General features: G+C 48.8%; 1 protein-coding gene across 1 annotated transcript; it reads left to right on the top strand.

Annotated features, from left to right (window-relative positions):
* The first annotated feature begins 10,446 nt into the window (after nt 1-10,446).
* Nucleotides 10,447-14,432, top strand: FZD8 (frizzled class receptor 8). The gene has a single exon (XM_035129840.3). It carries the CDS (start codon nt 11,616-11,618, stop codon nt 13,731-13,733), a length of 2,118 nt encoding a protein of 705 aa, XP_034985731.2. The 5' UTR covers nt 10,447-11,615; the 3' UTR covers nt 13,734-14,432.
* Nucleotides 14,433-16,812: the final 2,380 nt, after the last annotated feature.

Below are 16,812 nucleotides of genomic sequence, written 5' to 3'. Positions count from 1 at the left end.
TTTGGACTCCCTGCTTTCCACCCCACCAGTACCCCATGGGCACCACCAGGACTAGCAGTAGTTCCTGAGCACCCTTTGAAGGAATCCCCACCTGCAGCATAATGCAGTAGTCTAGCCTGAATGCCAGCCAAACAAGATTTTAGCCACATTTGAATGAGACTTACAGTACTTGGTTAGCCATTGAAAATAGAACAGGTTTCTTGAAGAGGTAGGGTTTCCCCGATAAATGCAGATTAAATTATTTTTGGGGGTGGCAATGTTAGAACGTCTTGCTTGAATATTAACAAATACCAAAGGAGTAGCAACAACACTGCTGGCACTTAACTCTCCTTTTCCATCTTGCAACGTAAATTATCAGTTAAAACCCACAATTTACTCTTTACAGTTAACCAGTTATCATAACTGGCAAACCATGAAACAAAGAACTTGATTTGTTAAACCTTGGCTCGTTTCCCAAGCTCTATCTTTTATTTTTTAAAAAAAAAAAAAAAAAAACCTCCGAAATGTGAATATTTCATAGGCAGCAACATTTCTCACATCTAATACCTAAGAAAATTGTGTAAAAGTGTAGTACTTAACTCTGACTCTTCTTAATAGGACACTTCCTCTACTTAAATGCTTGTTAGCAGGCTAACTTTTCATTTGCAAAGAATCAGCTGCTATTTGCGGAAGCTACCCATCTGCTTTTGTTCCTAAGGCTGAAAGTGTATTAGACTTTCCACATCCACCCCACCCCCTTCTCCTTAAAAAGTTTGGATCCCACTGCTGATAGCTCCAGGGAGCAATTACTGGGCAGAGTTGGCCTACTCTTCATCTCATGTCTTATCATTTAACACCACTGGACAGAGCAAACATACTTGGCAATGAGATTTTTACCAGTAAGCTGTGTGGACATTATCACTTATTAGATACTACTATGCAAGCAAGGGAGAAGATAGCAGAAGAGCCCTTTTAAACAAGACACACCTAACTCACAATCAGGCACCATTGGTGGTACGGTAGCTGCATTAATTTCCACCTTTGCAGCACTATTCTTTAAGACGTAATCAAGATGTAATTCCTTTGTGTGCTTTATAGATTGCACTTATATCAGCTGACTTCAGTCTCCATTCCCCATCTGTAAAAAGGGTCAATGGTGACCTAGCATGAGGATTTCTTACTCTTGAGGATTTCTTACATTCAAGCAGTACATAACTTTATGAAATAAACAAAACAATTTATTTTTACTGACTTGGAATAATCAGTCTGATTAGCTAGTTGACGATTCCATGGATAGAACTCAAAGGGCCTTCCTTGGCTGTATTATCTTTCATAAAAGTTATTCCCTGGCCACCCTGGATGCAACACAAACTGCCCCTTGAGAAATATTTTTGCTGTAGTCTAGGCACACCTGGGAGACATGAAGCTCACTGGGTGACCTTGGGCCAGTCACAGCCTCTTAACCTACCCCGCAGGGTCATTGTAGGGATTAATTGAGGAGTGAGTAAAGCAGTGTTTCCCAACCTTGTGCCTCCAGATGTTTTGGGACTACAACTCCCATCATTCCTGACCACTGGTCTTGCTAGCTAGGGATGATGGGAGTTGTAGTCCCAAAACATCTGGAGGCGCAAGGTTGGGAAACACTGGAGTAAAGCATATACTCCTTGGAGGAAAAGGTGGGATATAAATGCAATGAATAAGCTCTTCTGCTTACCTGCTTAAGAAAGCTGGAGAAACCAACCAGATGTCCGTCACCAGCCCTGCATCAAATGAGCTCCTCATAGCTGCAACTGGATCTGTACCAGTCATGAAACATGCATGGTGCGTGGCTAATTTTGAAGAGTGATCATCTCCAATCTTTGGCCATGCTGACTGGGACTGACTGGAGTTGAAGTCCAGCCATATCTGGAGGGCACCATGTTGATTTGCTTACCCAAGGTGGTAAGAGGGCAGCCCCATGAGGGGTGCAAAGTTGGGTTCTATCTCTAGATGATGCTACCGGAGAACAGGTTGTCTTCTTCTTCTGCCTTTGGGCTCATGTGTGCTTGTTCTGGCTGGGCAATCTGCTCTCAAATACCTATTCCTGAATCTGGGGCCCATCAGATAGATACCACTTAGCCGAGGCTGGAGAACAAAACTGCAAGATGACCTGCTGAGCGAGCTGGAAGTACAAAGGGCAGCGCCCCTTCAACCGTGATTGCCAAGAACACCAGGGCAGGTTACTCACCATCCCATTCCTGAAAGACAAACACACTTTCAAGATAGGTGGGTCTTTTGGGCCCAAGTACAAAGTCAACTCATCCTCAGCAGCCATGACCATTCATTCATTCATTTGCTTAGAATATTTATAAATCACTCATCAATTTAAAAAGATAGATAGATAAAAATTTATATCCCACTTTTCCTCCAAGGAACTCAAGGTTGTATACACGCATATCCCCTATTGCAGGTAAAGAAAATGCGTTAACTCCATTAGTGTAGCTAGCATGCAATAGCATCCAGCTTAAGAAGTCTGGCTGAATAAAACAGAAGTCTGAAGGCAGTACCTAAAAGAACAAATTGTTTGTCCCATCCTGATTTCCCAGTGTATTCCAGAGCGTGAGTTCCGTTTCCACTTACGAGAACTCTGATACGAGGCTAGTGGCTGCTCAGTCGCTGTGACAACGCAAGGCCTCTCAAGGGCACAGTGAAGACATCAAACTGGGGGCCCAAAGCTCAGAACAGGATGGAGAAAAACTCCTGGGACTATAAAGATACAGAAACAATGCAGAAGTCACCATCCCTGCCCCTATGTTTTACAGTTCAAAACTGGTTCGGAATACATCTACAGCAAAAAGCATTACCAGGGATTTTTAAAAGTATATTAATATTATTAGGTATTTTTATCCCACTCTTCAGATGAGAAAGGCCCCAGAGGAAACTTGAAAATAACAGTGAGAATACAGCCCCTGTTCTCAGTCTCACAATCTATGATGAACAGCACAAAAGGAAAAGGGACTGGGAGGGAGGAGGAAAAAGGCAAGATGCTAATTCTTAGATACAAAGAATTTGTACTGAGCAGCAGGAGTTGGGGCAAGGATTGCTAAAGGCTGCTTGTGTTTCATCAGAGCTAATGGAGGGGCCCCACAGCCCTCTTTCTCTCAATCTCCTGTATCCTGATGGAATGGATATGATAGATCAGGGCTGTCCAACTTCCAAGACTGCAATTGACCTGTTGGACAGCCCAGCACTAGATGATAGTCAAAGGAAGCACTAGATGATAGTCAAAGGAGGAGCCTGACGGAGCTGGTCTCTCAACAGAGGAAATTGACTCAACAGAGCAGGCTGATTAGTGGTGTGTTTCAGTATGACATTATGAACATCTGGTTCCCATTCATAAAATACATTTACAGGGCTTCTGGTCTGACACCTCCAGGGCACCAAGATTATTTGGGGATGATCTATCTATGTGTATGAGAGTTACATTTCATGCAATTTGGTTACATTATATAGCTAGCAGGATATGTGTATATAATCATATCTGAAGTGTACTACATAGGAAGTTTTAGAAGTTACTATTCGGGTGTGAGAGATAATGTGTGAGGTTTTGTTTGTTTTTAAAAATGCATTGCAGCAGGGGGAGAAAGGTGACAAAATATTGCCCACAATAAACTCCAGGCACAGTGCAGCCAAACCTAAGCCATTTAGGCTGCAATCCTGTACTTACTTACCTGGGAGCAAGCCCCACTGAACTTAAAAGAGGGCTTGCTTCTGCTTAGCAGCCTATCTAAGTCGCAAAGCATTTCAAATCGAGCCATTCTTGAACAGCTCAGCGCTGAGCACCCTTACTTGGAAGCAAGTTTAATTAAACTCAAAGGGGCTTCTGTGCTTAGGGCAACTTGGCTCTTTAGAAGTAATATGATTGTTCAAGATGCACTAAGGCTAAAGACGAACACAAGTGAACCCTCGGCCTCTGATGAAATCTTTGCAAATTCTGGCAGTTTTGCATGATAGGGTTTTTGTTTTGTTTTTTACATTGATCATTAACGCTTAATAAACGGTCTTCTCTGTGTGCTGGCGAGGGGGTGGCCGTTTCATGCCGCCAGATCGTGGGCAAGTTGTGCTTTACACCACGGTAAGTAACTACCCAGTCGTGGGCATGGGGAGACCCACAGGGACTAGCTCCTGTCCCCCAGCATAAGCGTGCAAAGGAATTGCGAGTCCAACCGGACTGAAGGAGGACTGGAAACCGAGTGGTTCATTGCACCCTTAATGTTCGAGGTTTCCCAGAATCGGAGCTAGGATTTAACAGCGGATCTTGCTCCCAGAAAATGTGCCTAGCCCAGCGAAGGGACGCGCCCCTTCCATACACGCACAGCCCCAAAGGTGCGTCCTCGATGGGGCGTCGGGCTACTTTGCTCCACGTGGTTTCCTCCGTGCAAGGCGAAAGGCGATCTGCAGCGGCTGGAAAGTTTCTCCCTCTCTCCTCTTCTTCCAGCCTTTCCACTTTTCCTTTCCGACGAAACAACTCCGCCCCCGCCCCCCAAGAAAAGGCGGCGGCGGCTGGCGTCCCTCCTTCGCAACCCTCTTGGGCTCAGCGGAGCGCTCGTTCCCGAGACGGCAGCAATTACGGCCCCAGCGTGAGCTCCACACCAGCGCTAAATGAAACAGCAGATCAATTAAAAAATAAACACTCCGTCGGAAAAGGAAAGACAACCCCCTGGGACGGCCGAACAGGCGCAAATGAACCTGCCAGGCAGCCTGCCTGAGCGCCGCTCGCCGCCCCCACTTCCCGGTCTCTTTCTCCGCCTCCGCCGCCTCCTCTTTCCCCGGCCTCCTCCTCGGTTAAGGTGGCTGGCGAGGATGGAGAGGAGAGAGGCTCGTGGCTGCAACAGGTGGGGGTGCAGCGCGGGGTCTCCCAACAAGCTCACCATTCGCTCCCTTTTGGGACAGCAGCAAAGCAGGGGCACCAGGCCCCACCCCCAGTGAGGATTTTCTTTTAAAGAATTTGACATTTCCAAAAAAACTAAAAATAAAAAGCATAAAACGTGGCATTTCTGGGGGGTGGGGCGGAATCCGAACTCTGCGCTCTATCTGCTTTTCTCTGCTATAACTCCGTTGGTAAAGACTCTTAATCTCAAAGTCGTGGATGTGACCCCCACGTTGAGCAAAAGAGTACTGCATTGCAAGGAGTTGGACTAGATGTCCCTTGTGGTCCCTTCCAAACTTTGCAATCCTATGATTCTATGATACTTGTTGTTGTTGTTGTTTAGTCGTTTAGTCGTGTCCGACTCTTCGTGACCCCATGGACCAGAACACGCCAGGCACTCCTGTCTTCCACTGCCTCCCGCAGTTTGGTCAGACTCATGTTCGTAGCTTCGAGAACACTGTCCAACTATCTCATCCTCTGTCGTCCCCTTCTCCTTTTTTTTAAATTTATTTTTTATTGAAGAATTTTTTTATATATTGAAGAAAACAACAAATAATCAACAAATCGAACATTCACATCATCGTACACAAAGAAAAATAAAAAAGATAAGCAAAAAGAAAGGAATATATACAAAACCCAATTCATAACGACTTCTAACTTAATTTCCCTTAGGGACTTCCCCCTGTCCCCTATTTAGCGGTTCATTGCCTATCTTTTACATGTAGATTCTATTCATATTTTATATCTATAGTTGCTATTTCTCAATTTTCATTAAACTATCCTTAAATTTCAACCTGCAACATACATAATTGCTTATATTTCTCTTCATAATTCAATTTTACAATATTTTTTATAATATATTCTAAATTTGCTCCATTCCTCTTTTATCTTCTCTTCTCCCTGATCGCGCAATCTTCCGGTCAGGTCAGCGAGTTCCATATAGTCCAACATTTTCATTTGCCACTCCTCTAATGTCGGTATCTTCAGTGTCTTCCAATATTTTGCTAATAATATTCTGGCTGCCGTTGTGGCATATAAAAACAGATTGGTATCCTTAGTCGGTAATTCTTTTCCCACCATGCCCTGTCGTCCCCTTCTCCTAGTGCCCTCAATCTTTCCCAACATCAGGGTCTTTTCCAGGGAGTCTTCTCTTCTCATGAGGTGGCCAAAGTATTGGAGCCTCGGCTTCACGATCTGTCCTTCCAGGGAGCACTCAGGGCTGATTTCCTTAAAAATGGATAGGTTTTATCCATGGGACTCTCAAGAGTCTCCTCCAGCACCATAATTCAAAAGCATCAATTCTTCTTTATGGTCCAGCTCTCACTTCCATACATCACTACTGGGAAAACCATAGCTTTAACTATACGGACCTTTGTCGGCAAGGTGATGTCTCTGCTTTTTAAGATGCTGTCTAGGTTTGTCATTGCTTTTCTCCCAAGAAGCAGGCGTCTTTTAATTCCGTGACTGCTGTCACCATCTGCAGTGATCATGGAACCCAAGAAAGTAAAATCTCTCACTGCCTCCATTTCTATCATTCTTCTATGATACTTATATCCCCACCTAAACCAGGAGGCGTCCTACTACTAACCCAGATGGAAATAATGTGGGGAAATCAGCTCCTGTTATATTCTGCAATAAATCTGTGTTTTGTTTTAAATTTTTATTACACTTTATATTATTGCTTTTATTTTGAATTGCAAAAGGTTGAGGGCCATATGCTTTTCAGTGCTTCAGGCCTCTAAATGTCTGGATCCAGATCTGCGTGTGAGAGAGAGACATACAGACAGACAGAAAAGCTCTTCTCTTTCAGGACTTTGGAAATGATCCCCAATGGAGCTTAAGACCACCATTTGGGCTTAATGTGGGTTGGGGCTATTTTTAAAATGGGGGTGGTAAGTAACCTGTGGCCTTTTTTGGATATTTCTGAACTGCAGTTCCCATAATCTCTGAGCATTGCACATGCTGGCTAGGGCTGAAAGGTGTTGTAAGCCCACTCCTCTTTTAATGGCTGAGACATTTATTATCTTGGGGTTTCATTATCTAACCTGTTACTCGGCATTTAACCCTTCCATTTGTGATACTTTTCTTCCAATTATTATTTCATTTATTTGCCGGGGAAGTTGGATCGCACCCTTAATCATGTGCTCAACCTGTGTAAAAGTTCTGAAGGCAAATACTTCCTCCACTGACACACAAACTTTCTGTGACTATGCTCCTAGTTATGGATCCCCTCTTAAAACACACACACCCATCCTAAAATTAATCTGAATACCAACCAATAACCCATTAAGTGTGCAAAGCCACATTTTTATCCTTCTTCTAAGTTTGTTCATGCTCTCCGTTGCAATCTGACCATGTGCATCTGTTTGTTCTAGAGAAGGATGTAGCTCTGAGGATAAATATTTGTTCTTTCTCTGACTGTGTTTTCACTGGGTCGCTTCAGATCAGGAGCATCCCTCAGCTCTTCCACACCATGGACCCATGATGTTTTCATATGTAGCACTCATCTGATAAAATGGAGGGGATGTAAAAATTTGATTTCTAGTCCTCATGGTGTATGCAAAATATATTTAGAATACCTGTCTCTGCATTGGGGGTTTATATATCCTCATCCCACAAGCTCCATGGCACCAGAGCAAAGGCTCATCAAGTCAATCATGCTTCTCCCCGGAACCAATGAGAAACCCATAGACACCCACAAGTAGGCCATGACTGCAATAACACTCTCCTGTTCATGGTCCCCAGCAATTGGAGCATTCTCTCTCTGATCCACCAATCATGGCCACCAATCATGTAGCTTTTGGTGGCCATGAATTTGTTTAATTCCCCCTTTAAAGCCATCCAGGCTGGTGGCCACCAGCACAGCTTGCAATTCCCTCCTTTAACTATGGCATAGGACAATGTATTTTCAGTCTCTCAACATTTATCTACATTGGTTGACTCAATGACATAGTAACATGATGGCCCACCCACTTGTTCATGCCATGCCCAATTTTACACACCTCTTTCATGCACCCCTTACTCATCTTTTCTCTAAGCTGCAAAGCCCCAGATGTTTCTCCATCCCTTTGATGATTTCGGTGGCCCTTTCCCAGCTCCATTATATCCTTTTTGAGGTGTGGCAACCAGAACTGCAGTATTCCCAGTGTGGCTGCACTGTAGACGTAGATAAAGGCATTCTGACAATATTGGCATTTGATCTTCTTCACCCCCTTTCTTAATGGTACCTGACGTTGAATTTGCCTAACCCTTGCCAGGTCTGCGGGCTCCCTTCTATTCACACTGAAGGAACCAGCACTTGTGGAAAGTCCAAAGCTCTATGCTGGAGTGTGTTCAATGGTCCAATGTTCCACCTCTCATTTCTTGGATTAAAATAGATCTCAGGGGGCTGGACTAGAAAAAAGCTTTCCCAAGATCCCAGAGAGCTACTGCCAGTCAGAACCAAGGTAGATAAGACTAGTGGTCTGATCTAATCTAAGAGCTGTTTGTTTGTTTGTGTTTTACTTCCAGAGTTGTCAAAGTGTGCAGTGCGACTCCATGTATGATCTGCTGCTGCCAGTGGCCATGGTCAATTCATCCTAAAAGTGTCCTTGTATAGGAGGGCCATAGCTCAGTGATGGGACATCTGCTTTGGACACAGGAGGTCCCAGATTCAGGTCACAGCATCTCCGGGTAGAACTGGGGATGTTCACTAGACTGTACTGAGCTTGATGAACTGTTGGCCTGACTTGGTATAAGGCACCTACCTTCCCAGGCAACTTCCCTCTGTGTTTGAGACTCTGAGCAGAACCATTTTGCAGCAGCTGAAATCAGGAGCTTCATAGTTCCTGGGCTTTTGGTCGCTGCCTGGAGCAAGCAGGCAGGCAGGTCTTGTTAACTCCCTCTTGCTGTTCTTCCTCTGCCCCTATCTGGATGGAGCAAACCCTAAGCTCCCTGGTGAGCGAGACTGAAAGCAGGCAAGAGTATGGAGGTTAGGGGAAGAAAAGGGCAGCACTCCTGCTGAAAGTTATTTTAGCAACCTTTCCCCTCAGTTATTCAGTGCAGCAATGGGAGACACACACATCTCTGTGCGCAATTATCTCTGCTTGCTCATCGGTTAGGCAGATGGGTGGTGGGTCAGCAGGGAAGCAAATGTAGAAAAAGTTTAGAAGTGGGGGGTCCATTTAAACACGCTTGCAAAACATTATCTGTAGTGGAAGATAAGTGTCATCAAAATAGATGGGATTTGTGTCTGCTTAATGGGCTTATCATGGGAGCCCATGAGGTCCCTTGCGCCTACATGATAAGCCCATTAAGCAAAAGTAAATCCCATTTCCAACTTGTTAAGTGCACAATTTGCTTAGTGCACATACTAAACAACACACTCCCTATATTGTTGCTTCCTGGCCTCTGAAGCTATGCCATCAATAATGAAAACACTTAGCAGAGTTAACATCAAAGTCAGGGTCTCTGCCCCAATACGCTTACAATCCAAAATTCAGACCAGGAGAGACAAGAGAGGATGGATGCAAGAAAAGACAGAGTGAGAATTAAGTCACATGCACTTAGGTTTAGCTATCGGGGTGCTGTCAGGGCAGGACTTTGGGGCCAAAGACCAGTCCCCAACTCAGTGGATCAGGCAGGAAAATCCCTAAGCACAGTAGGACTGGTTCGCTTGCCAACTTTTGAAATAAGCAAACTAACACACATTGCCACCCAGAGAAGAGGTGGAAGACCATTAAGTCCAGAGCCCCAACTGTGACAGTGGAAATGGTTCAATTAGGTAAGGAGAGAAGGAAGAGACTTTTTCTTCTTCTTCTTTTTTGCAGAGGCCCAGGGGTAAGGCATCTCAGGCCCAGGGGGTGAATGTGACCCTCCATACCTCTCTGGCCCTCTGGACTCTCCCCGGGCCCCACCCCTTCATTAGCCCTTCACTTTGCACCCTCAGGTGGTTTTGCCTGGGTGGAAAGTGTCCTTTAACTGATGATGCCTCTTGCCTGTCTTGGATGGAGGATACAGAACAACGTGTGTAGAAATTAGTCTCCTGGGCAATGCAGCCTTCAGGGCTGTGTATAGAATCCTAGAATTGTAGAGTTGGAAGGGGCCACAAGGGTCATCTGGCCCAACCCCCTGCAGTGCAGGGATCTTAGTTTTTGCCCAATGTGGGGTTCGAATCCACAACCCTGAGATGAAGAGCCTCATGCTTCTAGAGGCGGGGATGAAGACGATTCCCCACTTCTGGTATGGGGTTGGAGTGGGATAGGCAAGTCCATATTAAATAAATACATAATATAAAAGGTGGGAGGGAGAGAAAGGGCATGAAGGATGAACATTTTCTGAATCTGTCAGGGAAGGCAATGAATAAACTGGTGCCACCTGCTTCCATCCCACGGACCAAAACGTACTGGTGCTTCACATCCCAGTGAAATCTGCATAGCAAAGCCAGCAGCAGTTGCAGCCATTAGCCGCTCCAGCTAAAGAGATGCCATTTGAAGCAGCGCCCCATCCATCCCCGTAATATTCCCAAGGGAGCGCGCCTCGAATGCAGAATTTACACAGAGACACACAGGACACCTGTTTGCAACACTGTTTATTAACTAAAAGGAAACGCTGTTGCATGCGCCCCCGCTGAGTTCAAGTATTTCAAGCCTTGGAAAAAGTGGTGTTTTTTTTTCAGCCCCACTAACATTGTAACACAAAACTTCTGGGGAAGAAATCATTTTTATTATATGTGAATTGAATACTATAGGACTGGGAACGGGTACAGTATTTAGCTTGGGTGTTGTTTGGAGCAGAATCCCCTTTTTATGCAACTTACCTGCCAAAGCGTTAAAGCGGGCCATTTACACTTTTTCTAAAGAAAAAGAAAAAACACCGAGGAACCAACAGCGAGCCCAGGGCCTTAAAGGGCCAGCAGCGGCAGTCGCCTTACCACCCCGGTGCGAAACCCGCTCCACCTTAAGCGAGCCTGCTGGGTCGGGGTCCCCGATCCCCGCCCGGAGCCCTCGTGATAGGTAGCTGGGACGGGCGAGGCGGGGCCTGGCATCCTCCTCTATAAATATCCCTGAGAGCGCGGCCACCGGATTGGCGCTGCTGGAGCTGGAGCGAGCGAGAAGTTGTGCCAAAGGGACTGGCGGGGCTGCTGCCGCCACTGCCGCTCCGCGAGCCTCTCTCTCTTTCTCAGGTGGCAGCGCTTCTTCGGGAGCGAGCGAGCGCTGCAAGTCTCCCGCAGCTGCTCGGGGATCGGGAAGACGACTTGCTGGGCGCAGGGGGACCGGCGATCTTCCGAGAAGCGCGAAGAGAGCGCTGAACGCCGCCGCAGCTTTCGGGGCTCCTCAGCCATCTTGACACGGCACGGCTGGGGGAAAGTTGCGGGAAGCGAGGAGCAGCAACAGCAGCCGCCGAGCCCGTCCTTGCAACAAAGCCGAACAGGGAAGAGATGAACGCGAGACGGCGGGAAGCGGACTGAGCCGAGAGGGGAAGGAGCAAAAGGCGCCCCAAAGCGGCGGGGGATCCCCCGAGCCGCCGCTTCTGCCGGGCCAGAGGGCGCACTTGCTTCGCGGGAAGGAGGCGGCGAGGCGAGCTGGAGCTTGGAGAGGTGGCGCCCGGAGCAGCGGCGGAGGAGATCGTCTTGGCAGCGGCAGCAGGAGGAGGAGGACCGGCGTGGCTGGCTCGTTCGGCGCCCGAGGAGTCTGCCTGGACGCGCTGCCGCCCCCGCCGCCGCCCCCGCCGCCGCTCCGGGCCGAGCATGGAGCGCAGTTACCTGTTGGCCGTGGCTTTCCTCCCGCTCTTGCTGCCGGCTTGGTTGCCGGGGCTGCCGCGCTCTAGCTGCGCCGCCTCGGCCGCTTCTGCCGCTGCGGCTGCAGCAGCCGCCGCAGCCGCGTCGTCGTCGTCGTCCTCGTCCTCTTCGGCGTCTTCTTCTTCCGCGTCGGCGTCGTCTGCCAAGGAGCTGTCTTGCCAGGAGATCACGGTGCCCCTGTGCAAAGGCATCGGCTACAACTACACGTACATGCCCAACCAGTTCAACCACGACACGCAGGACGAGGCGGGGCTGGAGGTGCACCAGTTCTGGCCCCTGGTGGAGATCCAGTGCTCGGCGGACCTGCGCTTCTTCCTGTGCAGCATGTACACGCCCATCTGCTTGGACGACTACAAGAAGCCGCTGCCGCCGTGCCGCAGCGTGTGCGAGCGGGCCAAGGCCGGCTGCGCGCCCCTCATGCGCCAGTACGGCTTCGCGTGGCCCGACCGCATGCGCTGCGACCGTCTGCCTGAACAGGGCAACCAGGACACGCTCTGCATGGACTACAACCGCACCGAGGCCGTCACGGCCGCGCCGCCGCCCCCGCAGCCCAAGCCGCCGCACCGCAAGCCCGCCGGCGGCGGCGCCAGGATCCCCGGCGCGGCTGTCCCTGCGCCGCCGCTGCCGCCGCCCGCCGAGCCGCCCCTGCGCAAGGCCCGGCCTCCGGCGCCGTGCGAGCCGGGCTGCCAGTGCCGCGCGCCCATGGTGTCCGTGTCGAGCGAGCGCCACCCGCTCTACAACCGCGTCAAGACGGGCCAGATCGCCAACTGCGCGCTGCCCTGCCACAACCCGTACTTCAGCCCCGACGAGCGCGCCTTCACCGCTTTCTGGATCGGCCTGTGGTCCATCCTGTGCTTCATCTCCACCTTTGCCACCGTCTCCACGTTCCTCATCGACATGGAGCGCTTCAAGTACCCGGAGCGGCCCATCATCTTCCTGGCCGCCTGCTACCTCTTCGTCTCCTTGGGCTACCTGGTGCGCCTCGTCGCTGGCCACGAGAAAGTGGCTTGCAGCGGCGGCGCAGCGGCGGGTGCAGTACCGGCGGGCGCCGGAGGGGGCGCTGCAGGAGCAGCCGCGGCAGTTGGAGGGCGCGGGGCGGCAGGGGGCGCTGCGGAGCTGCAGCCGGAACTAGCCGTGGCGGAGCACGTGCGCTATGAGAGCACTGGCCCTGCCCTGTGCACAGTGGTCTTCCTGCTGGTGTACTTCTTTGGCATGGCCAGCTCCATCTGGTGGGTCATCCTGTCCCTCACCTGGTTCCTGGCAGCTGGCATGAAGTGGGGCAACGAAGCTATAGCGGGCTATGCACAGTACTTCCACCTGGCCGCCTGGCTGCTGCCCAGCGTCAAGTCCATTGCCGTGCTGGCGCTCAGCTCTGTGGACGGGGACCCTGTGGCGGGCATCTGCTACGTGGGCAACCAGAGCCTGGAGAACTTGCGGGGCTTTGTGCTGGCCCCCTTGCTGATATACCTGGCCATTGGCTCCATGTTCCTGCTTGCGGGCTTTGTCTCGCTCTTCCGCATCCGCAGCGTCATCAAGCAGCAAGGGGGCCCCACCAAGACGCACAAGCTGGAGAAGCTCATGATCCGCCTGGGCCTCTTCACCGTCCTCTACACGGTCCCGGCCGCCAGCGTGGTGGCCTGCCTCTTTTACGAGCAGCACAACCGCCCCCGCTGGGAGGCCACGCACAACTGCCCTTGCCTGCGGGACCAGCAGCCCGATCAGGCGCGCCGGCCAGACTACGCGGTCTTTATGCTCAAGTACTTCATGTGCCTCGTGGTGGGCATCACGTCCGGAGTGTGGGTCTGGTCTGGGAAGACTCTGGAGTCCTGGAAGGCGCTCTGCACCCGTTGCTGCTGGGCCAGCAAGGGGACGGCTGCCGCAGTGGCGGCAGGGAGCATCGGAGTAGTTGGCGGTGGCGGAGGGGGCATGGTGACTGCGGCTGCGGTGGGGGGACTTGGGGGCGGAGCGGGGTCCATGTACAGCGATGTCAGCACCGGCTTAACGTGGAGGTCTGGCACCGCCAGCTCAGTCTCGTATCCAAAGCAGATGCCCTTGTCCCAGGTGTAAAAGACAGAGTTCTTGGGGACAGGTGGGGAGAGGGTGCAGCTGACTATATTCCCTGCCTCCCCTTCATTCCCAAGCTTCCCAGTGGCCTCTCCAGGTGCAGGACAGATACAGCTGCTGGAGGCTGTCAAGTGCCAGGCCAGCTCCTCCTCAGCCCCCTTCCTGCACTCCTTCTCTAGAGTCACACGCTCCATACTTCAAGGCACCAGCCTCCGAAAGCAAAGGACTGTCTTGAGCTGCTCCTTGGACTGGCGGGAGTCCTCTTGGTTGTTGGATGGGGTTACCCCTGCTTTGCTTTTTCTCCTCCTCTCAAACTCAAAAGGTGACATCAAAGCAGCAGGTGTCTATGATAGGACTGCAGGGTTTGGGAAACTTTCTTTTTTAAAAAACAAACAAATGACTTTCTTTTTTTAAAAAAATATCAAATGAACAAACTGGCAGATGCCTTAAACACATTCAAGTTGTGTCTTAATTATACACCCCAAATAAATACGGGTTTCCTATGTTAAAAGATGTATTTATATAATTATTTGGTACCTTGTACAAAATGTGTAAGATATGTATATAACCCAAATGCTTTACAGTCTGTAAATTTTTTTTGTAAAAAGGAAAAAGTTTAGAGGCTTACCACCAACTGCTCCCTCTTAAGAGCAAATATTTGAGTATTCTATTTTGTCAATAAAATAATGATAAATGATCTGATTGGGAGGGGAAACATCCCCCTATCGATGCCCTGATTATTCCTGTGGGTTGTAAGTGTGAAATTTTGCGTATCATCTAAGAGCAGAGTTGACTAGGAAAAAATCATGGGAGGCTTAAGGGTTTGCACCTTCAAGATTTAAATGGCCTTGTTCCTCTAAGTCTGGGTTGGAGAATTAGTGGCAGTCCAGATGTTGCTGCCCAACTGCCATCAGCCCCAGCCAGCCTGGTCAGGGATGATGGGAACTGGAGTCCAGCAACATCTGAAGTGCCACCGATTCCCCATCCTGTGCTTTAGTGTTCCTCTAAGAAAGGTGTGGGGAACCTTTGGTCCTCTAGCTGTTGATGAACTACAACTCACATCAGCTCTGGCAAGCATGCCAATGCCCAGGGTTGATGGGGGATGTAGTTCAGCAACTTCTGGTGAGCCAAAGGCTCCCCACAGCTGTTCGAATACAAGGATAAGGGAGCCTATGGTTTCTCCACATGCTGTTGGACTACATCTCCCATCATTCCTGACCAGTGGCAATGCTGAGTGGGGCTCATGGGAGTTGTAATTCAGCAACCTCTGGAGGGCCCTTGTTCCCTCTCCCTTAAAATTCATTGCCAACTCTGGAGGCTCAAAGGAGCTGAATATGATTTGACAACAGGGAGCTGCCTTGTTAACTCAAAAGCATACAGTACAAGGGTTCCCAATCCACAAGCAGTTTGTTTTCGAATGGTGCCATCTGAAATCTAATGCAGGCTGGAAGGGGCAGCTGAGGCATTTTGCCTCAGAGCTTTGCTTGTTAAACAGCAGGAAATCCTCAGGGTGGATGCAAACTCCATACTCACTATGGTGCTCCTTGAAGAGGGGGGAGAGAGAGAGAAAAGGAACCACTCCAGAGTGGTAATCCAAATTGCTTCCTCCCAGAGATTTTTCAGGACTCCTTTAGAGCAGATGTACTGGAGACTCGCAACCTTCCTTGTGGGCCATCATTTCTCTTGCAGCCGTTTGCTGCCCTGTCACAAGGAATATAAACAAGGGACGGGTATTCCGTCTCTCTTGGCTGCTTTGTTTTGACTTCTGCCCAATGAATGTTGCTTTAGGAATGCGAGAGACATGCATGCTCCATTTTGCCTGTGTTTGTCCATGCTTGTTGGGGTGAGCAGCACCTGCCCCTTCTGCAGGCTGAGGCAGAAATGCTAAAGCTGGTTTAGGGAAGAAAAGTAAGCTGAGAATTGTCAGGAGCATTTTTTATTTTATTTTTTGAAGGGGGGGGGGGAAGCACTTAAGGATAGATCTCTCCCTCATGGGAGATGGAGACTGTCCTTGTCAAGGCTAAAGCTAATTGATTGGGGTAAGAGGCAGTGGAATTAGCAGAATGCCTGGGTGGGGGGAAGCTGAACTTTTTACCTGTCTACACCAGTGGCTCAGAACATCTCCTTTTAAAGAGGAACTAAATGAATAGGGTTAATCCGTCAGGATCTTGGTTCCTTTTGAGATTGGAGAAAAACTTTGATCTTTTCTCTAAATGTACTGCATAGGGGTGTGTGGTGTGGATTTCTTTTATTTATTTTTCCAAAAAAGAAAAAGAAAAATCCACCTCCTGCCCAGATTCTCTTGTTGCAGACCAATTGGCCACCACGGAGTCCCTCAATTAAAAAGAATGTGGGGTTTTACTTTTTCGTTCTTTTTTTTAAAAAAAGGGAGACTTGTAACAGTTTGTGAACACCAGAGGAAAAGGAGAGAACAGGCTTTTAAACAGATTTTCCTAGCATTGTTAGTCAGACTGCAGGCAGTAAGGCCCACGGTTAAGAGTATTATAAAGGTGGGGGGGGGAGGGAGAGTAATCCATGAATACTCTACAGGTGGTCTTCTTACAATTGCTTCAATTTAAAGCATTTCTTTTGGCAGAGAACAAAATTCTTCTCTATAGCCACTAATTGAACCAGAGGAGAACTATTACCAACCAGACACTGTGTGTGTGTGTGTGTGTGTGTGTGTGTGTGTGTGTGTGTGTGTGTGTGTGTGTGTGTTTTAAGGGAAGCCTTCAGTGCTTGAAATTGTAGCACTACAATATTTGTTTTATAACAAACGTTTCAATACACAAAAAGCTATATTCTGCTTCGGATTTGTTTGCCTGTGGCTTCTGTTATAGAATACAGGCTCAATGGATCAGGGGGCATGTCAGCAGTTAAAAAAAACCAAAAAACCAAAATGAAACTGTCCCAGGACTGTTTGGTGCTAGGCAGCCATTTTGCTTAAGGCCAAAACTGCAAACAGAACTGTAAAAAGGGAAGAAATCAAAATCAAATCAAACTTTATTTGCATAGCCGACAGGCCATAGCAAAAAAGGGAAGAAGGTGTGGTGACATATTATGTCCCCTGGCACCACTGAGT

The sequence above is a fragment of the Zootoca vivipara genome, chromosome 11, assembly GCF_965207765.1.
Source record: "Zootoca vivipara chromosome 11, rZooViv2.hap1.1, whole genome shotgun sequence".
NCBI lineage: Eukaryota > Metazoa > Chordata > Lepidosauria > Squamata > Lacertidae > Zootoca > Zootoca vivipara.
The sequence above is the reverse complement of the archived record's forward strand: the minus strand, read 5'-3'. Positions and strand labels throughout refer to the sequence as shown.